General features: G+C 37.0%; 2 protein-coding genes across 2 annotated transcripts; one reads left to right on the top strand and one right to left on the bottom strand.

Moving 5' to 3' along the window:
• Positions 1–10,219: 10,219 nt before the first annotated feature.
• Positions 10,220–12,743, top strand: cUnh1orf146 (chromosome Un C1orf146 homolog; the record flags this gene model as incomplete). The annotated part of the gene is made up of 3 exons (XM_084129701.1): positions 10,220–10,279; positions 10,462–10,552; positions 12,389–12,743. 3 exons carry the CDS (start codon positions 10,220–10,222, stop codon positions 12,610–12,612), a joined length of 375 nt encoding a protein of 124 aa, XP_083985827.1. The 3' UTR covers positions 12,613–12,743.
• Positions 11,863–21,244, bottom strand: glmnb (glomulin, FKBP associated protein b). Its single transcript, XM_084129507.1, has 19 exons — positions 20,972–21,244; positions 20,570–20,689; positions 19,749–19,859; positions 18,985–19,093; positions 18,624–18,861; positions 17,550–17,652; positions 17,279–17,457; positions 16,904–16,957; positions 16,767–16,797; positions 16,559–16,648; positions 16,236–16,277; positions 15,333–15,406; positions 15,126–15,210; positions 14,905–15,002; positions 14,305–14,362; positions 14,057–14,192; positions 13,867–13,958; positions 13,685–13,775; positions 11,863–12,551 (listed from the first exon to the last, which is right to left on the bottom strand). Exons 1-18 carry the CDS (start codon positions 21,008–21,010, stop codon positions 13,689–13,691), a joined length of 1,746 nt encoding a protein of 581 aa, XP_083985633.1. The 5' UTR covers positions 21,011–21,244; the 3' UTR covers positions 11,863–12,551; positions 13,685–13,688.
• Between the last annotated feature and the right edge of the window lie 1,381 nt (positions 21,245–22,625).

Genomic DNA, 22,625 nt, shown 5'->3' with positions numbered 1-22,625 from the left:
TTAATGAGACCAAATGTACCACTCACATTCGCTGACATGAACATGGTATTTTACATTGAACATGACATGATTTTGCTTTATTGCATTATGCGTTCCTATGCATTTCCTTACGACTGTAAGTTCATATGTGCTCAATCGTGAAGCGGACTTTTAAGAGGCTTTTCAGGTGTCAAAGGAGAACCCCTTCATCCACTGAGGTCTGCCCAGACCACCGTACCGCTGGAGGTGACAGGGTGGGTCAAGGAGGGTAAGATCATCATCGTGGAGAAGGTGCCAGGGAAGCGGAAGTTTCTCCATGAAGGAATGACACGTCAACTGATCAAGTCACAAGAGGTCCAGATTGACTCTATGAACTTTGCTCACGTCACAGGATTACAGGAAGAGAATCTGAACGCATTCATCCACGTGCTGGACTCAAGCTATACACCTGAAGAGAACAGGTGTTCTGCAGGTGAACACAGTCCACTGAGCTTCTACAGAGACCGTCATTGCAAAGACAATTATTGTGCTACATCTTCAAGGATTATAACAAACGTCTTACTGTGACCCCGTAAGTGTTCATCAGAATGTGACCCACGGGATCAAGGAGGGAATCTGTAAGACTGAAAATACTGGTTGAGGCCTGGTCTATGAGACAAAATGGCCCTGCTGGCTAATTAACATTCGACCTCCCCATACAGCCTTTCTTCCCCTCAGAAACAACAAAGAACTCACACAAGAACATGGTTTAATGTGAATGTTTATCATTGACTTGCGTTTTTGGTGTCATTTGAAATGTCTCAAAGTGAGTGGTACAGATATCTCATATCCAGATAGATAAAATAAAAGGAAATAAGGTTTAGAGATAAGGCCAGATAGGCCAGCCCCCCTTTCATTGAATAGAAGCCATTTGAGGGTGGTCTCGCCCATCCCCCATGTCACCTGGTCAGAGGATAAAGGAAGGTGTGCTCTGACTCTCGGGGCTTCTTTGCTGGTCACGAATGGAATAGATGGTCTCTCTCTCTCTCTCTCTCTCTCTCTCTCTCTCTCTCTCTCTCTCTCTCTCTCTTTCTCTTTCTTTCCCTTTCTCTCTCTCTAGATCAGGTACAAGCTGGGTAAGATTCTTTGGTGTAACCAATGTATAATCATGTTCTAGATATTTGAATTGATTGTGGAATTGATCTCTGATATCTGAAATATTAAATTGTTACATGTGATTATTCTAACTGATTTTGACATTGTTCCTTTAATGGTTATAAGGAATAGTCAAACATTCGCTCACTTTTAGTGAGGCACAGATATTATTAAAACCTTTCATTTATGGAGTCAGATGAAATAATGAGAGAATACATAACTAAATGTATTGCAAATTTAACCAACCAATACTTTGAATGAGTGAGGACAGAACACGTGATACCTTCCCCGTGTATTGGCGAACCGGCAATTGGGCCAATATAACGGGCCTTACAAATCCCCAGCATCTCCAAGCAATGTTGGACTTTTAAGTCAAAGGTATGTATCACATATACAACGAGCATAAAAAAATAACATTTAAACAGGAGAAAAACAACAGCTAACTCAGGGGATGTAGCTCAGTGGTAGAGCGCATGCTTTGCATGTATGAGGTCCTGGGTTCAATCCCCAGCATCTCCAAGCAATGTTGGACTTTTAAGTTAAAGGTATATATCACATATACAACAAGCATAAAGAAAATAACATTTAAACAGGAGAAAAACAACAGCTAAATCAAGGCATTTAGCTCAGTGCTAGAGCGCATGCTTTGCATGTATGAGGTCCTGGGTTCAATCCCAAGCATCTCCAAGCAATGTTGGACTTTTAAGTCAAAGGTATACATCACATATACAACGAGCATAAAGAAAATAACATTTAAACAGGAGAAAAACAACAGCTAAATCAAGGCATTTAGCTCAGTGCTAGAGCGCATGCTTTGCATGTATGAGGTCCTGGGTTCAATCCCCAGCATCTCCAAGCAATGTTGGACTTTTAAGTCAAAGGTATATATCACATATACAACGAGCATAAAGAAAATAACATTTAAACAGGAGAAAAACGACAGCTAAATCAAGGTATTTAGCTCAGTGCTAGAGCGCATGCTTTGCATGTATGAGGTCCTGGGTTCAATCCCCAGCATCTCCAAGCAATGTTGGACTTTTAAATCAAAGGTATATATCACATATACAACGAGCATAAAGAAAATAACATTTAAACAGGAGAAAAACGACAGCTAAATCAGGGGATGTAGCTCAGTGGTAGAGCGCATGCTTTGCATGTATGAGGTCCTGGGTTCAATCCCCAGCATCTCCAAGCAATGTTGGACTTTTAAGTCAAAGGTATGTATCACATATACAACGAGCATAAAAAAATAACATTTAAACAGGAGAAAAACAACAGCTATCTCAGGGGATGTAGCTCAGTGGTAGAGCGCATGCTTTGCATGTATGAGGTCCTGGGTTCAATCCCCAGCATCTCCAAGCAATGTTGGACTTTTAAATCAAAGGTATATATCACATATACAACGAGCATAAAGAAAATAACATTTAAACAGGAGAAAAACAACAGCTAAATCAAGGTTTTTAGCTCAGTGCTAGAGCGCATGCTTTGCAGGTCCTTGGTTCAATCCCCAGCATCTCCAAGCAATATGGAATTTTCCATTTGTTTCTTAAACATTTGAACTGCATGCGCATGCATTCCAGTGTTGAACTTTATCACCAATTAATTTAGATTTAAAGGCACATTTTAGTAAACAACAGAACACACTTGTCACCATGAGGGGTTCAGTGGTAGAGCGCATGCTTTGCATGTATGAGGTTCTGGGTTCAATCCCCAGCATCTCCAAGCAATGTTGGACTTTTAAGTCAAAGGTATATGTCACATATACAACGAGCATAAAGAAAATAACATTTAAACAGGAGAAAAACAACAGCTAACTCAGGGGATGTAGCTCAGTGGTAGAGCGCATGCTTTGCATGTATGAGGTCCTGGGTTCAATCCCCAGCATCTCCAAGCAATGTTGGACTTTTAAGTTAAAGGTATATATCACATATACAACAAGCATAAAGAAAATAACATTTAAACAGGAGAAAAACAACAGCTAAATCAAGGCATTTAGCTCAGTGCTAGAGCGCATGCTTTGCATGTATGAGGTCCTGGGTTCAATCCCAAGCATCTCCAAGCAATGTTGGACTTTTAAGTCAAAGGTATACATCACATACAGTATACAACGAGCATAAAGAAAATAACATTTAAACAGGAGAAAAACAACAGCTAAATCAAGGTATTTAGCTCAGTGCTAGAGCACATGCTTTGCATGTATGAGGTCCTGGGTTAAATCCCCAGCATCTCCAAGCAATGTTGGACTTTTAAGTCAAAGGTATATATCACATATACAACGAGCATAAAGAAAATAACATTTAAACAGGAGAAAAACGACAGCTAAATCAAGGTATTTAGCTCAGTGCTAGAGCGCATGCTTTGCATGTATGAGGTCCTTGGTTCAATCCCCAGCATCTCCAAGCAATATGGAATTTTCCATTTGTTTCTTAAACATTTGAACTGCATGTGCATGCATTCCAGTGTTGAACTTTATCACCAATTAATTTAGATTTAAAGGCACATTTTAGCAAAAAACAGAACACACTTGTCACCCTGAGGGGATGTAGCTCAGTGGTAGAGCGCATGCTTTGCATGTATGAGGTCCTGGGTTCAATCCCCAGCTTCTCCAAGCAATGTTGGACTTTTAAGTCAAAGGTATATATCACATATACAACGAGCATAAAGAAAATAACATTTAAACAGGAGAAAAACAACAGCTAACTCAGGGGATGTAGCTCAGTGGTAGAGCGCATGCTTTGCATGTATGAGGTCCTGGGTTCAATCCCCAGCATCTCCAAGCAATGTTGGACTTTTAAATCAAAGGTATATATCACATATACAACGAGCATAAAGAAAATAACATTTAAACAGGAGAAAAACAACAGCTAAATCAAGGTATTTAGCTCAGTGGTAGAGCGCATGCTTTGCAGGTCCTTGGTTCAATCCCCAGCATCTCCAAGCAATATGGAATTTTCCATTTGTTTCTTAAACATTTGAACTGCATGTGCATGCATTCCAGTGTTTAACTTTATCACCAATTAATTTAGATTTAAAGGCAAATTTTAGTAAACAACAGAACACACTTGTCACCATGAGGGGATGTAGCTCAGTGGTAGAGCGCATGCTTTGCATGTATGAGGTCCTGGGTTCAATCCCCAGCATCTCCAAGCAATGTTGGACTTTTAAGTCAAAGGTATACATCACATATACAACGAGCATAAAGAAAATAACATTTAAACAGGAGAAAAACTACAGCTAAATTAGGGGATGTAGCTCAGTGGTAGAACGCATGCTTTGCATGTATGAGGTCCTGGGTTCAATCTCCAGCATCTCCAAGCAATGTTGGACTTTTAAATCAAAGGTATATATCACATATACAACGAGCATAAAGAAAATAACATTTAAACAGGAGAAAAACAACAGCTAAATCGAGGTATTTAGCTCAGTGCTAGAGCGCATGCTTTGCATGTATAAGGTCCTTGGTTCAATCCCCAGCATCTCCAAGCAATATGGAATTTTCCATTTGTTTCTTAAACATTTGAACTGCATGTGCATGCATTCCAGTGTTGAACTTTATCACCAATTAATTTAGATTTAAAGGCACATTTTAGTAAACAACAGAACACACTTGTCACCATGAGGGGATGTAGCTCAGTGGTAGAGCGCATGCTTCGCATGTATGAGGTCCTGGGTTCAATCCCCAGCATCTCCAAGCAATGTTGGACTTTTAAGTCAAAGGTATACATCACATATACAACGAGCATAAAGAAAATAACATTTAAACAGGGGAAAAACAACAGCTAACTCAGGGGATGTAGCTCAGTGGTAGAGTGCAAGCTTTGCATGTATGAGGTCCTTGGTTCAATCCCCAGCATCTCCAAGCAATATGGAATTTTCCATTTGTTTCTTAAACATTTGAACTGCATGCGCATGCATTCCAGTGTTGAACTTTATCACCAATTAATTTAGATTTAAAGGCACATTTTAGTAAACAACAGAACACACTTGTCACCATGAGGGGATGTAGCTCAGTGGTAGAGCGCATGCTTTGCATGTATGAGGTTCTGGGTTCAATCCCCAGCATCTCCAAGCAATGTTGGACTTTTAAGTCAACGGTATACATCACATATACAACGAGCATAAAGAAAATAACATTTAAACAGGAGAAAAACAACAGCTAAATCAAGGCATTTAGCTCAGTGCTAGAGCGCATGCTTTGCATGTATGAGGTCCTGGGTTCAATCCCCAGCATCTCCAAGCAATATTGGACTTTTAAGTCAAAGGTATATGTCACATATACAACGAGCATAAAGAAAATAACATTTAAACAGGAGAAAAACAACAGCTAACTCAGGGGATGTAGCTCAGTGGTAGAGCGCATGCTTCGCATGTATGAGGTCCTGGGTTCAATCCCCAGCATCTCCAAGCAATATAGAATTTTCCACTTGTTTCTTAAACATTTGAACTGCATGTGCATGCATTCCAGTGTTGAACTTTATCACCAATTAATTTAGATTTAAAGGCACATTTTAGTAAACAACAGAACACATTTGTCACCATGAGGGGATGTAGCTCAGTGGTAGAGCGCATGCTTTGCATGTATGAGGTCCTGGGTTCAATCCCCAGCATCTCTAAGCAATGTTGGACTTTTAAATCAAAGGTATACATCACATATACAACAAGCATAAAGAAAATAACATTTAAACAGGAGAAAAACAACAGCTAAATCAAGGTATTTAGCTCAGTGCTAGAGCGCATGCTTTGCATGTATGAGGTCCTTGGTTCAATCCCCAGCATCTCCAAGCAATATGGAATTTTCCATTTGTTTCTTAAACATTTGAACTGCATGTGCATGCATTCCAGTGTTGAACTTTATCACCAATTAATTTAGATTTAAAGGCACATTTTAGTAAACAACAGAACACATTTGTCACCATGAGGGGATGTAGCTCAGTGGTAGAGCGCATGCTTCGCATGTATGAGGTCCTGGGTTCAATCCCCAGCATCTCCAAGCAATATTGGACTTTTAAGTCAAAGGTATATATCACATATACAACGAGCATAAAGAAAATAACATTTAAACAGGAGAAAAACAACAGCTAACTCAGGGGATGTAGCTCGGTGGTAGAGCGGATGCTTTGCATGTATGAGGTCCTGGGTTCAATCCCCAGCATCTCCAAGCAATGTTGGACTTTTAAGTCAAAGGTATATATCACATATACAACGAGCATAAAGAAAATAACATTTAAACAGGAGAAAAACTACAGCTAAATCAGGGGATGTAGCTCAGTGGTTGAGCGCATGCTTTGCATGTATGAGGTCCTGGGTTCAATCCCAAGCATTTCCAAGCAATGTTGGACTTTTAAGTCAAAGGTATACATCACATATACAACGAGCATAAAGAAAATAACATTTAAACAGGAGAAAAACAACAGCTAAATCAAGGTATTTAGCTCAGTGCTAGAGCGCATGCTTTGCATGTATGAGGTCCTGGGTTCAATCCCAAGCATTTCCAAGCAATGTTGGACTTTTAAGTCAAAGGTATACATCACATATACAACGAGCATAAAGAAAATAACATTTAAACAGGAGAAAAACAACAGCTAAATCAAGGTATTTAGCTCAGTGCTAGAGCGCATGCTTTGCATGTATGAGGTCCTTGGTTCAATCCCCAGCATCTCCAAGCAATATGGAATTTTCCATTTGTTTCTTAAACATTTGAACTGCATGTGCATGCATTCCAGTGTTGAACTTTATCACCAATTAATTTAGATTTAAAGGCACATTTTAGCAAACAACAGAACACACTTGTCACCATGAGGGGATGTAGCTCAGTGGTAGAGCGCATGCTTCGCATGTATGAGGTCCTGGGTTCAATCCCCAGCATCTCCAAGCAATATTGGACTTTTAAGTCAAAGGTATATATCACATATACAACGAGCATAAAGAAAATAACATTTAAACAGGAGAAAAACAACAGCTAACTCAGGGGATGTAGAGCGGATGCTTTGCATGTATGAGGTCCTGGGTTCAATCCCCAGCATCTCCAAGCAATGTTGGACTTTTAAGTCAAAGGTATATATCACATATACAACGAGCATAAAGAAAATAACATTTAAACAGGAGAAAAACTATGGGATCAATTTCCCGCCTAAAGTATTGCAGCCACGGATCAAAAAATAATAAGCGTGAATCAAAAATTTTAAAACACATGTAAAAATATATTGCACAAACTGAAAAAAATTATGCAAAATGATCAGAATAGCAAACAACGTGGTCACGGATCAAAATATAATAAGTGTGAATCAAGAAATAACAAGCATGAATAAAAATTTTTAAACGCATTAAAAGTTATTTTGCACAAAACTTAAACTTATAGTCATGCGTTCTTAAAAAGTATGTTTTCCTTGGTTTTATTACTCTGTACTTTGTTCTCTCTTGCATTTTCTGCTCATATTTTACTCTTTTGTATGCTTGTGCTGTTTTTCTCTTCGCTCTTCTTTCCACGGTCTGCGCTTGCTTTCCAAAATGTTGCAATTCGAGTTTCATGTAAATTAGGGCGGGCTTAAGCGTCACCATTGGTCCACTAGTTCTAGATTGACAGCTCCTCCTCTAGCCAATTAATCGAAGAGGGGAGTTGACATCACACCAATGCGACTCATGGCTACTGATGCTTATACAGGGGAAGATGACAGTTTAATTTAACTTTACAAAGACTTTCATATTTGAAAGTGTATCCCCCCCCCCAAAAGTGTAACGAAACAAATGTTTATTACCAATGCACTTGTAGTATACTTTTTAGAAATATATTAAAATGCAATTCAATATATTTTTAATGCACTTCAAATAAGCATGTTGGGAATACAAATGTATTATAAACTTGAATTTCAAGTATATTTTTAATACATTTAATACTACATCTTTTTCACCTGGGGTAACTTTTCAGATTTTGATTTAAAAAAAAAAAACTTAAATCTTGATTGTTTATTAAATCTCTGAACCTTGTGTACGTATTTTTAATCAATGTATCCTTATTTTAAACATAAGAGCAATAATGCGTCTGGCTTGGCATCCGGTATCATCTGCTTCCAGTTATTTTTAGTTGTACAAAACAGCCCGTTATGCTACTTGATAATGCAAACTGGTAGTTTTACCATTTACTGCACCTTGTAATTTTTCAAATTATTTAGGCTACATGGTGGCTAATGAATTCGAAGTGCAGAGGTAAGAGTTATATAGTGCTGGATGATGATCAGTAAAGATAGGTGACAGGTGAACTCTGGTGTGGTGTGGCGGCAGCCATCTTGGCTGGAGGTGAGGGCTCAGGTGTGGCGTGAATCTCAGGCTTGACAGGCATGACGTGAAAAGCTCTGGAAGGGTTGTCTCGGCGGGACGAGTCTCTGGAAGGGTGGTTTTGCAGCTGAAGCTGGCTGGTACAGAGGATCGTCCAGTCCAAGCCTGAAGACGTTCTTTAGGACGTCATCTGTTCAGTTGACCTGTTGTGAAATTTCTAGGAACTCTTTCACATATACTTCGATCGGGCGGCCATCCTGGAAACAGTGTATCAGATGATCGGTTGGGTTTTGATGGCTGCGAGAAACGACCATAGGCTACTTTAAGTTTATGGTCTGGTCTTCTGTCATGAAACAGAAGGATTCACACATGTAAAGTAATCAACAGGTTTATTTGCAGAGGTATGTGATCACAACGATGGAAGCAGTAACTGATGAAGATAGTGTTCAGGATGGATGTCTGGCTGAGTAATGGTCTTATGTTGCAGGTTCTGAAATGGAGATCGAAGCAGATGATCTCGCGTTCTTTGAGGGAACAAGAAGACCAGACAATGGTAAACTGCAGAGGGAAGAGTTACTGTATATAGTGCTGGATGATGATCAGTGAAGATTGGTGACAGGTGACGGTTGACGGTTGACTGTGATTGGGAAGTGCATGCAGGTGAGGGCCAGGGAGGATGATGGGAAATGTAGTGAGGAGGTGGTGACTAGCTGGTGACCGTGACAAAAGGCACTTGCAGGAGGAAAAGACTATCCACAACTGACTAGCTCCCAGCTCCCATTATGCTAGCTCCCAGATTGTCTCCAAATTTCCACCAATAAATTGTCCATAACTGGTTTAAAAAACACTTTTGTTATGTTGTGTAATGGTTCCAAGCAATTGAGAAAAGGGTTAGAGTTTTGAAAAATGTGCATTTTGATCATTGGTTGTGAGTTTTGTGTCTAGAGTTTTGAAAAATGACATCAAGGTTCTGAAAATAGTAGCAAAGTGATTGTAAAAAACTGTAACAGTTAAAACAAAAAGAAGTATGGTTTACGCGTGTACATTTCCCTGTTTATTTGAGATCTCAGTCCAATATGTGACCTGAAATGTAGCTTGTAAATTGGCCATTGCATTGTATAGCCTAATTTGTATTAATTTGTATGATTCTATTAAAGAAACCAACAAAATCCAACAATTGCCATCACTTCTCCTTTGTTGATTAGCTTTATTAGAAATACAACTTGGAAAAGATAAAAGTTTTCACTGCTAAACAAAAAAAACCAAAAACATTTTTAGGCTACTCCTTGTAAAAATATTGTGTATTTAGAATCTTAATTCTTCGTCAATTTAGAACGTCATTGTGAGTAAAAATATAATGTCCTTTAAAAAACATAATTTCATAGCAGTTTACCAATGTGTGTCTTTTTTTCTCCTGCCAAATAAGCTAAAATAAAATAGATCAAATGAACTGAGGTTTAGAAAGGTGCATTTACTCAGTGGTGTGTAGTGTTTAATTTTATGTTTCTATTGTGTATGTATGCTATACCCTGGCTACATATATAGCCTACCTAAATAAAATAAAATAATTGTTGTTAAATATATATATATATATATATATATATATATATATATATATATATATACATATATATATATATATATATGAGTAACTAGGTGAATTAACATTCAGCATTTCTTTGACTTTGTATGTCACAGTTTGCCCACGCCCGCTCTTACATTGGCGTCAGTTGACGGACTGGTTAAAACCTTTTTTATATATATATAAATATAGGCTACTTTGTTGAAGAAAACTTTTAGCACCGTAACTGAATATCAAGCCAACAAACTGGAAATGGCAAGCGATACCAACACCTCTTGGAAAACAACCGTTATAATCAGCACCTCACCTCAGGTTGGTTTTCCGTGTTTACGTTGGTTTGCTAATAGCTTAAGTTTATAGGTTGTAGTTGTCATAGCTTTAAGTAAAATATTTTTTTCTGTTTTTGATTGTAACGTTACTAATTTGACTTACTGACCGACTGAATCACACTTATTTATGCGCGTATCTGCTTTTATTTTGTATTGTCTTCGCAGTGTGATGAACCCTCACAGATTCTTGCGCAGCAGCACAGGGTTCGCCGCTCGGACAACATTCTGTCCTCTTCTTTTGTTTTCCCCTTGTCAGGTAAAAAAGTAACTTAGTTAAACTTCATTGGTAAATGTAATACTTTATAGATGATGTCCTACTTATTTTTTTATTTTTATTTTTTCAATGCAGTAACGAACGAAAACTTGTATGCAGCTCAATGAATGTGCAGAAGCTTCCGCTAAGTTAGTTCAGAACTGCTGTCCTGCCTGTGTAGAGCAATCAGCCTGGCAACAAAATGTAATTGTATAAACTTAAATAGGACAATGCCAAATGTGACGGAGAACATGTAACGTTATGCTGCAAGTTCGAACTAACATGCGCTTGGGAAATCGTAGCCGTAGCCAGGCCACATCGCTGCGAAAATATACCCGAGAGGGGTAGGCTAAATATCGGATTCTCTTACTCGTTTTTCACTGTGGATAGATCTTTGTTAGTGTCTAATATTGAAAGTAAACTTTGTAAAAAAAAAAAAAATATATATATATATATATATATATATATATAGGCCTATATATATATATATATATATAGGCCTATATATATATATATTTTTAAACGTAATGCATTATGCAACCCATATAGAGTGCTGCAGTGATTACAATATTTGTAGGCCAACCCGGAAGTCACCCTGGTTCCCTTGACAAAAAACCCAATAGGATTTTTTTTTTTCATTGGCTTTTGGATTATTGCAGACAATAATTTATGTGACCAAAACATTTTTTTTTTAATCAAGTCAAGTCAAGTCAAGTGTATTTATATAGCGCTTTTCACAATACAGATTGCATCAAAGCAGCTTCACAGCATTAAACCAAAATAACACAACAAGGTTGTTTCTAGTGTAAATTTATTGATTGATAAAATTAAATTAATATCCCCAAAATATCCCCAAAATATCATGATTATCTTCACAAATGAACACAACTATGATACATTTTGAACCCTAAATTCAATTGGCAGAAGTGAATCGCTAAACCTAGGATGAAGGCTATAGAGATAGTCCCATTTAGCCACTTGTTAGCAACTGCCTTTTTCAAGACAAAAATCAAATCATCAAAAAACTCAAAGGGGTATTACTGATGTATTTATTTCATGTTGTAAAATAAAATGTGAAAATGTCTTTTGTCTAAGATATTTAGGCTGGGTCTTTTTTTTTTTATCTTGTCTTACCACAGACCTTATTTCTGGCATTTAACACAAAACTATTTTTAAAAAACCTATTGATTTCAGCTGGAAGTGCTAAAATGCTAACTTGTTTCTGTGGTTTGGCCTACACTACAGAAACATGTAATACTCTCTGTTAGGAAACCACTGAGAAGTTCAGGCAAGCACTTACACTGTTACAAAAGTACAGATGACAGAAGTTTTATTCGGTCAAGTATGCATACATCTTTTTTTCTTTTTTTTTTTTTAATCAGTTATAGTAGAAAGCCAAAAACAGAAATATTCAACACACTGTTTTTATTAAGAACCCTTTATACATTTCTGTAATTCTCAAAAGTGAAGTCATAGTTGAGTAAACTTCTATAGTGGTGAACAGAAGACTACAGCAAATATGATTTTAGCATTCTCATTTGTCCCAATATTAAAAGAAAAAAAAATCCACAATAGCCTTTCCACGACTTTCCAAAGGAGGGAGAGAGATTGATTACGGCAGTCAGAAGGGAAAAATATGTCAAATTTCAGTTGTAGAAACACCCTTGCAGCAGTGATGCCTAGTTTTTTGTAATTTCATGCCAAGGATATATTACGTATATAAGTATAGTGTTGTAAATGTACATGAATAAATACAAAATTTAAATATAAAAAAAGTACATTAATGAAGTTAATAACTGTGGAAACACAGTCTGTGAAAATAGATCCCAGGTGTACGCTGAAGAGTTGCCTTCTCTTCACTTTTCTGTTGCACAGGTACGGCTTTCTTGCTGGTCACACTGGAGGAGTTTTCAGCTAAGCTTGAGAATACAGAACTTTTTGAGAGAATTGAAAAGTTTATGGAGGTCCATAGAAACAGTTTTCTTCTGCTTCAAGCCCCAGTCTATGGAAAAAGAGAGTGGGACATATTCTCATCAGTGCAGAACAGGTGCATGATCATTTAAAATCTACAAATGTACAACATTATTTTGAAAGCATCAGCCAATTCTAGACATGGCATCTAGAGATTCATTCAGACTCATTGAATAAGATGCCCGTGTGGCACAATTATTTTCCAAAGATGATTAATAATAAATAGCTAATGAACACACTTTGTGGAAGAGCTCAGTTCTGGCCAGCAGCAAAGAATGTTTTATTTTGGGGAAGAAAAACAAAAGAATATGTGATAAATGGTGTAATTCTGATATTTAAATTTTTGCAACAGATTCCTTGGCTGTAACCTCAGAGTCATGCCCGTGCATAGTACTGCTGATGTAGTGAAGGGAATGCTGATCATCGCTAAGGTAACCTGCATGTCTTGCACTTCAGTTTGATTTTGCTTTATTGTCATAATTTTCTAGTAATGTTTTTATTTCACAATGAATGTTGTCTAGAGGTGAATAAAGTTATGGTTTTTAATGTTCATGTTATACTATTAAAGCATTTATACCAAAAAAATCACAATTTATTTTCCATATATAAGAAGTACATTAGCATGGTGCCTACAAAAGATTTAATGGCCTTTTTATTCCAGGCCACAAGTAAACCCAATGTGGAGAATTTGAGAGATCAGATGTCTTTGGCTTGTGCTCAGATCGTTGATCATAGCCCAGTTTGGGGGATGCTTCAAGAGATACAGTTCTAGTGGTATTTATGTTCATGTCCATTTATCTTAAAAAAAGAAAAAAAAAGAAAAAAGTCCATTTATCTTCTTAATGTTTGCTATACTTATTTTTAACAGCAGATGTCAGTATTGTTTCACAGTAAGTTGTGTAAAAACTGTTAATTGCCATTCCTGCTTTGTTCATATCCTTGTAAATACTTTTTTCCTTCATAATAGCAAAACGGTTCATAAACCATTAAAAAACAAAGTATAAACTTTGATGGAAAAGACTTCAGAGTACAAATACAGTATTGAAAATATTGATTTTGTAGCTCTCACATTGTTTTTTTATCATTGCAAAATGCAGCATGGTACAGGGAACGTAAATAAATAAAAATACATTATTCAGTTCAGACTACGGTAATTGTGCCCACTTGTTCATTTTTGACTCTCCTCAATGATCTCCTCTATACGAACCACAAGGCTTTCCATTAAGTCCAATGTGACCAGGGCACACTGCAAGACCTGCAAATGATATATTTAGTGTTATGTATGACTTATTGTCACTATTTTAAAACTGAATTCAGATAAGTCGTAGGCCTACTGATAATCTAACCTTATCCTGTGCCTCGCGTGGCATGCTGCCAAGTGTCTCATTTTTCACAATCAAGCTCTGAACTGATCTCTTCCCAGAGGCCTCCTTAAATTCTGTGGGGAAACAAAGATGTTACTACAAGTCAAATTCAATTTTTTATCACTACGTAATATATACATTTAACTGAGATAGAACACAAAGCATGTATTACCTTTAGCCTTGATCTTTTTATCCTCTCTAAGTCTTTTTAACTCTTTTCCATAGTATGATTTTGACATGCTTAGACATACTCGTAATAATTTTGTGTAACTTTCTGCAATGTGGCACAGGTCTATCCATATTCCAGTCTGAAAATAACAGGGTGGGTCTTATTAACAGAACATGATGAAAATATAGGTAAAATTATATATATATTATACAGTATATTGTTGTTTTGACTAACTGTTGTAAAAATCTTACGGAAATTTCTCTTTCCTTTATCAATAAATACCGCAGGAGATTCAGAGACTCCATGACCCTTTAAAAACAATAAAGAAGAAAAACAAACACAAATAATTCTTATTTCTTAGTCAAAATTTCGTATAATTCTCGTACTTTATACAGAAAGATTTACACACAAGAGGTGCATATAATGGTAAAAGCTGACCATCAGCAGGATGAAGCAAGGCCTAAGTAATTTATCAGGGACAGATTATCCAGACGAGGTATGTCAATCACTCAGGTTTTAGTATCATTTTAGGAATGACACAGGATCTGCCTCAAAAATTGGACTACTCACCATCTGTTCTGCATTGTGGGATCGTGGCAGTAAACCTGGACTATACACTCATAAATAAATTATAGTTAGGGATGGATTGTATTTAGTTAGTGGGAGATCTAACATTTAAAATAGAGACAGCTGCCATATGTGGAGTCTGTACTTGGGTTACGATTCATGTCAATGATTTGTTGATATGAAAGTTGATTAGATCCTTCAAGATGTAGTTATGTGCATTCAGTGGCTTGTCAGGCAATTGTTTCCTTTAGTAAAAGCTTTGTAAAAATACAGGTCTTGTTCACCTGTCCATCCCATGTAGCAAGTCAGTTTCATGGCCCTGTGGGAGAGTGATGGTGTCTCTGAGCAATGAGATGAGCCATGTCCCCTCAAACCAGCCATCCTTACAAATATAAATAAATATTTCTAACATCAGTGATTCAGAGTTGATAACAATCGTATCAATTGGAGAAGTGGACATTTAAGCATGTGATTCATGAATATATCCGATTGTTTTGTACACTACCTTTCTGCACAGTTCCACTTGATTCTTTATGTTTTTGATGATGATACTTTCTACCCCTGCATGATGGCTAGTCTTCACGATGCGTCTTAGAGCATTCACAAAGAAGAAATAAGCCATTAATACCCAGCGACTTTTTATATTTACACACACCAACAGATTCCATTCAAATTTTGATAGCACTTTTAATTAAACATCTAGATACCATACCTGAAAAATTTGTGCTTCGCTTCACCATTAAGCTTCTCTATAAAGAGCTGAAACACCACAAGACTTCTTGCTCTCTTCATGAAAGAAGAGATGACAGCAAATGACAGCAAACATAAAACTGGCTTTAATTCACATACAGACCCTTTCCAAAAAATTAGAATATCATGGAAAAGTTTATTTATTTCCATAATTCCATTCAAAACGTTAAACTTCCATAGATTATAGATTCAGGGCCCACAACTTAAACGATTTCAAGTATTTAGTTGTTTATTTGTACATAATTTGGGCTTCCAGCTCATAAAACCCATGAAAACAGGATTTCAAAAAATTAGAATGTTACATGAAATCACACAGTAATTACACAGTGATACCATGGTCACTGAACCAGGTTTTGGTTATTTTGGCAGTGTGGGCAGGTGCAAATCCTGCTGGAAAATGAAGGAAGCATGAAGTGCTCTGAAAATGTCCTGGTAGACGGCTGCGTTGAGTGGACAGCACAGTGGACCAACACCAGCCGATGACATGGCTCCCCAAACCAACACAGACTGTGGAAACTTCACACTGGACTTCAAGCATCTTGGATTGTGTGCCTCTCCATTCTTCCTCCAGACTCTGGGACCTTGGTTTCCAAATGAGATGCAAAATTTGCTCTCATCAGAAAAGAGGACTTTGGTCCACTGTGCTTTATTAAATCCAGAGTCAACGCAGCCGTCTACCAGGACATTTTCAGAGCACTTCATGCTTCCTTCCGTTTAAATTGTGGGCCCTGAATCTATAATCTATGGAAGTTTAACGTTTTGAATGGAATTATGGAAATAAATAAACTTTTCCATGATATTCTAATTTTTTGGAAAGGGTCTGTAGATCAGATTTACATGCAAGTTGTGTCTCATCTATACTCACCAAATGCTGGATAGGACAGTCAATCATAATTTTAATTAAGTTCTGTGAACAAATAACAAAAGTTCTCTTGTAAGTTAACAATGTCATTAAAAAAGTAAACATTGCTGAAAAACACTTTTGTTTTCACCAGGGATTCGTCAATTATTAAAATTCTGGGGAAAAGAAAAACTGATATGGTACCGATATATTGTGCAGCCTTAGTTTTCACCAATATGAAATTATGTAGGTTTTAAGAAGTGGGGTGATGTTTAGTTTTACATACACAGTATAAAACACAATAGTACATTTCAACTCAAAATTTATTTATTTTGTTTATTCCATACCTGTGGAACCTCATGAAACGGTCTCAGCTCTAAGAGATCCGCTGGAAGACTGTAGTCTGTTACCCTTTCCAAACTTTTAACATATAAGTCCTTAAAATGCAAAAAGACATCACAAGTAAGTTACAACTCAGTACTGAAAATTTAAGTATGTACATAATTTTCAGCACTTGTACTAACTATAATAATTTTTGGTGGAAGTTCACTTTACCAGTCCTTTCAAAATCCATGATTCATCCTTTCTGCATAGGGATACAAAGCAGGAAAGGAAGTTGGACTAAATACATGGTACACTATGTTGGCTTTTTTTTTTTTTTATAAAAAATAAAAATTGCATTGTGTACACACCTACTCAACAGAAGATTGATGTATTCCATATTGCACTGCAGGACGAAAACAGGGCTGAAATAAAATGTCAAATTAAACCTATGTAAAAGCTCTGGTACATTAAAAGTAAACCATTGTAAACCATTTTCATAAAGACACTGTTATTGTGTACCATAAAAAAACAAAAAAAAACACTTGTTGAAGCTCCTAACCCATTTGGTGTATCTGAAGGCCTGAGCACAAAACAAGATTCTCAAATGAAGGGGATTTTAAACGGCTTTTGAAATCCCACGAGATTTGTGGCCTCAACAGTTCACACTGTCTTTGAGTCTGATAAACACATGGCGAGAGGGGAAAAACACATATTTAAAGTTTTGAGGTCTAACTGCAACTTACCTAAAAACTGCAGGAAACACTTCTATGGCAATAAGCTGGACAAACAGCAAGTAAGCCATGCAAGCTCTTGATTTATTTGGATGACAATCACCTGTCTCCAGTATATCATCATCTTTCGCCCTCAAAGGATCGTAGAACAGCATTTTTGGCAGAGACTCTTGGATCTCTGATAAGATTGCCTAGTATTAGAAGCACAGAAGCACTTAGAAGGTCATTCTTCTTCAAAAAGTACCATGCCTAAAAATAACACGAATGTGACTGATATCATTACCATTATTTCTGTCGCAAAATTCCACAGGGGTGAAATTTCTGTCATGTTTGCCTCTCTGTCCAGCTGAACTTGGAGGAGAGGTTCGCTTAGACTCTTCATGCAACTGAGCCATTAGAGAAAGAAAGAAAATTGTGAAGAATTAGGTAAAATATTGGTTAAGATCGCATGCTTATAATCTATAGAGGGTTACATGTTTCTCCACGTTGTTGCTTAAATGACTGCTAATGAAATTTGCTAAATTTTCACTCGCATCAGACTCTGACAACAGGCTATTTTTCATTTAAGATAAATGATTGTTTATTCTTATTTAGGACAAAACTGAACATTGTCCAAATCCATTAGTTTTGAATGCTCAGACATGTGCCTGGGCATCAGACTTCCCTGCTGAAAAATCCAGCATTGCTGGTCACCAGTATAAGGTAGGATTTGCATGCTGGGACCAGCATGGGATGCTGGTTGCTGGGACCAGCATGGGATGCTGGTTGCTGGTTTGCTTGTCCCCAGCATGGGAAGCGGGAGTTCTAGTGTGCTTGGGAACAGCATGACTATACTGGTCCACCAGCCCTAACCAGCATAAACCAGCTTGGATCAACATGGAATTCATGTGGTTATGCTGGGGGGGTTTTCAGCAAGGCTTTCAGATTTTTCAGACTTTTCACCTGTGACAACAATCATATTTTCATTTCATCAGTACTTTTTGATTACAGATTACTCTTGTTTAGAACAAAACCAACTAATATTAAAATCTATTTATAGAACAATACCAACCAATATTTATATCGGTTAAATGCCTTTGAACATTTAGACGTGTAGCGTCACTGCAGCACTGATATACAGTATGACAGCACTATAAATACAGTATAGTTAGATTTAAATTGAGAGGATTACTTCTATCATTGGTATATATTGTCATATTGCCCAGCCCAGTAAAGCGGTTAGAAACATGTATTGTGAAAAGCACAATACAAATAAATTGACTTGACATACTTGGATGAATGGCTAATTTAAGCTGTACGTATTTTCCATTAAACATATATTGTGATTGCATTAGTAAGAACAGGTTTGAAAACATACAACTTCAGAAGAGCAGCCCTTAGTTTGGTGGACACTGAGTTTGTGTCTTGATTCTTGGCTTCCTGTACAAAGGGTTGTACAAAGGTCAGTACTGCAGTGCAGCATCGGCAGAGCCCATACACATCTTCCTGTTCCTGTTTGTGTGAGTAAGGTACAGGCAGTTTTGAAATCTGTTTCTGCAAAGAATCAAGGGCCAAAGACAGTCCAGGGGCCTTCGACTCGCTCATTCTCAATAGCACTGGAAAGGGAACAAACAGAAAATGTGTTAATTCTTTATAGTTGCAGTAGAGGCAGCCGTGTTTGTTTTCGCCTTTAATTTTAAGTTACAAACATGCTTTTTATACTGGTTTAATTCAGTTACCTGACTGAATTAGAGGCATGAGAACAATTATGGAGTCTGAGATGGCATTTGGATCAGTGTTCTCCACTTGGTGAAGTAAAATATCGAGGAGTTCTTTCACATTGCAGATCTGCAATTAAAGTTATGCTTATGTATCAACTTATTATTCTTATTTAAGAACCATATGTAACCCTGGACTACAAAACCAGTCACAAGGGTACATTTTTTTTAAATCATATGAAAACTGAATAAATAAGCTTTCCATTGATGTAAGGTTTGTTAGGATATGACAATAATTGGTCGAGATACAACTATTTGAAAATCTGGAATCTGAGGGTGCAAAAAATCGAAACACTGAGACAATCGGCAGTAAAGTTGTCAATTTATGTTCGCGATTGTGCTGCATTCACTCAGAAAAAATAACTGATTTATATATTTACGGTAGGAAATTTACTAAATATCTTCATGGAACATGATCTTTACTTAAAGGTATAGCGGAGGATCTTTCCAAATTTTAGATAAGACCTGCCCTCTCCACTTTTTGAAAAGTTTGATTGATTCACCAGAATGATTGACAATTAGGAGGACCAATAGTATAGGCATTCCACCCGGAAGTAAAAAAATCCTCCGCTATACCTTTAATATCCTAATGATTTTTGGCATAAAAGAAAAATCAATAATTTTGACCCATACAATGTATTGTTGGCTATTGCCACAAATATACCCGTGCGACATGTGACTGGCTTGTGATCCAGTGTCAAATATTTGAGTAAGCACAATCTTACCTGTACAAGTTGATTGAGGATAGCTTGACAGTGGGCAGGACTCCGGTCCTTTCTCAGCACTTCATTCACCAGTGCAGGCAGTAGGCCACTGCCCATAGACCTTACTATGTGCTAGAAAGACATTTATCCTTTTACATTTTTACTATTTTTACTATTTTTTACTAAACATTTTTGTATTTTTGAAACTTTTTGTATGTATTTACATATGTATGCCTACACACATGTATTAGACCTATATTCTTCACATGATTCACAATCATTTTCATGACTATTTAGCATTTGATGGACACTGGATGTTATTATTTTGAAATCAGTCATTTGTTTATTTGGTGCATTTAAGCTCTGCTTTAAAACCGCAATGGCGTGTTATTTAGTATGTGCTACATGCACGGAAAAGTGGAGCAGTGCAAGAAATTGGTAAATCAACAGCACTTAATGGAGTGCTGCTCCTGAGAGGACTTCCAGTGAAGCAAGAAATCTGACTGGTTCTCCACTAAACTGCATACACCCAAGGGTCATGGGGCCTGTCAGTTTGGCAGAAGGACAAAGTGGCGGTTTAATACAGATACAGCCCATCAAATTCTACCAATCCCAGTGGATTGATGTCATAAAAATGAGCCCGGGATATATCTGTGTAACATGTTGTGGCACCTGTCTGTCTCTTAAGGATACCTTCTTGTTTGCAGTAGTGTGTTATAGAATCTGAGTTGATACAAAAAGCTTTAAATCATAAAATGGGTGAGAAATACTTTCCAATGCTTTCAAATACCAAGATCTAAAATGAGTTTTTAAAAGCATTATGCCAATGCTTCCAGATTTACCTGATTGGCCTCCTCTTTTATGAAGTCCAGTAGTTGACTGCTGTCACCTTGGGCAATGCAGGTACGACCAGCATTCAGAAAGAGCTCATGGTCCTCTGGTTTAAAGTCTTCAGTTGTTCTCTGAAAACATGGACAAGAGTAGACAATAGAACAATCACACTGTAAATCTTTGAAGTCATGTTTATGGGATTAAAATGAATAATAACTAACAAATGTACAAACCATTCAGAGCATATTCACTCTTGCATGTTCCCTTTTGGTTATGCTCTTTACAGTCATTATCATAATGCATACTGATTTACACACAGTACATTTATGCCTAACTTGATATAAATACAAACTGTTTATAACAAATTAAAAATGCATCAAAATAATATGACACTTAATTTTCTGTTTCCTCACCCATCTTTGAATTACATCCTCTAGTTGATTCACTGCCATTTTCAGAGCTGGTCTTTTCAAAAATAGTCCATACAAGTGACTCTTCAAGGTCAGGATTATAACCAAGGCTTTTCTGCTCAAGATCTGAATGACATCTGCAATAAAAATTCAGCACAAAAGAATCGGATAGCTAGGTTTACAATGGAGGTCAGAATGTTTGAAAAGAATCGAGCAAGAGGAAATCTGACAGGGGACCCTTGTAAACCTCTTAGTAAGCATTGCAGCTGAGTGTCTGCTAATAGGATTAAGAAGCAATCTAAAATAGATAGACAGAACTCTCTCGAAGGCCCTGGAAAACAGTCATGAGATTTCTCATTATAATTTACAGTCAATTCATATTTACTCAAACAAATTCTGTTTGTTCAATTGACTTTTAGAGGCTCTAAGTAGAACTGATTAAACATTTCGCTCTCATACACAGGATTATACAGAAGACCACGCTGACTCATTATAACCCATAGTAGACTGCTCTCAAATAAACCCTGGCGTTATTTAAACAAGTCATGCCATGAAAATAATGAAAGCGCATCAGAAATTGCTTAGTTAATCTTTGGCGAGCATGTGTGTACTATCCCTTAGCTAAATCCCTAATAAGTCCAGCATTGCTCCAATGGACATGTAACCTGATATGAGCCATGTCTTTGACTTCCTGCATGGACAAGTATTGTAGACCCTGATTTCAGGTGTATGGAGACAAACCAGGTTTGAGCAATAGGATTTAAGCAGCAGCTGCGAAGTTTGCTCTGTCTATTACAGTGTGGTGAAAGGCTTTAACAAAAGGCACAATGTAAATATAACAGGAAAGGACAGGCTGGTTGCCTGTTAGCTTCAGATTTGCCCGTGGCTAATTGAAGACTGCTGATTTAGTGTTTTGACAGTGAACAGACTGTGTGTAATGAAAGTCGAGTGCAAAAAAAAAGATCTCTCGCAGTATGTTGACAGACAAACAGGTTTGTTGTTTTTGCGTGGTCAGCCCATATCCTTTTGCACTCATTGTATGTTCACAAGGTGTTGCAAAGGGAATTTGAATGCAATTATTTAATTAAATATGAATATAGCATGGGATGAAGTCTAATGTTTTTCAAACGTCAAAGAAGCAGATATAATACTGACGAATCAGTCATTCATTTGTAATTTTGATTAACAAACAAGCCACAATATCGCTTCAGAATACACTGTAAAAAAGTGATAAATCAAATCAATATCTTTAGGAGCAATTTCTTCCTGTTCTGGCCCTTAACACATTGTTGATGTAACCTCATGTCACCAAGTTATTTCAGATATGAAATAATATGTTTGACTTGACTTATTTATTTATATGATACCACATGAAGCACATTTTTATAAAATATTTTTAAGAAGAAACATTTGCTAGTTAACTAACATGCATTTAGTCAGAAAGGTTCTGCCTTGGCAGAAGTATGATGACATTTGTATACTGTTTCTGGTGACACTTTTGAGTTAAAATTTTGAATATTTTTGCATAAGATGCACTAAATTCACTTGAAGCCTCTTTTATGCAGCATTTCTTTGAGTGTATGTGTGTTATAGGCCTGTCCCAGGTCACTACTATCATATATCCATGTATTTTTAATAGGGAACAGCAACAGGACAA

Source organism: Abramis brama, assembly GCF_963993115.1.
Source record: "Abramis brama genome assembly, chromosome: 11".
NCBI classification, from domain to species: Eukaryota; Metazoa; Chordata; class Actinopteri; order Cypriniformes; family Leuciscidae; genus Abramis; species Abramis brama.
The sequence above is the reverse complement of the archived record's forward strand: the minus strand, read 5'-3'. Positions and strand labels throughout refer to the sequence as shown.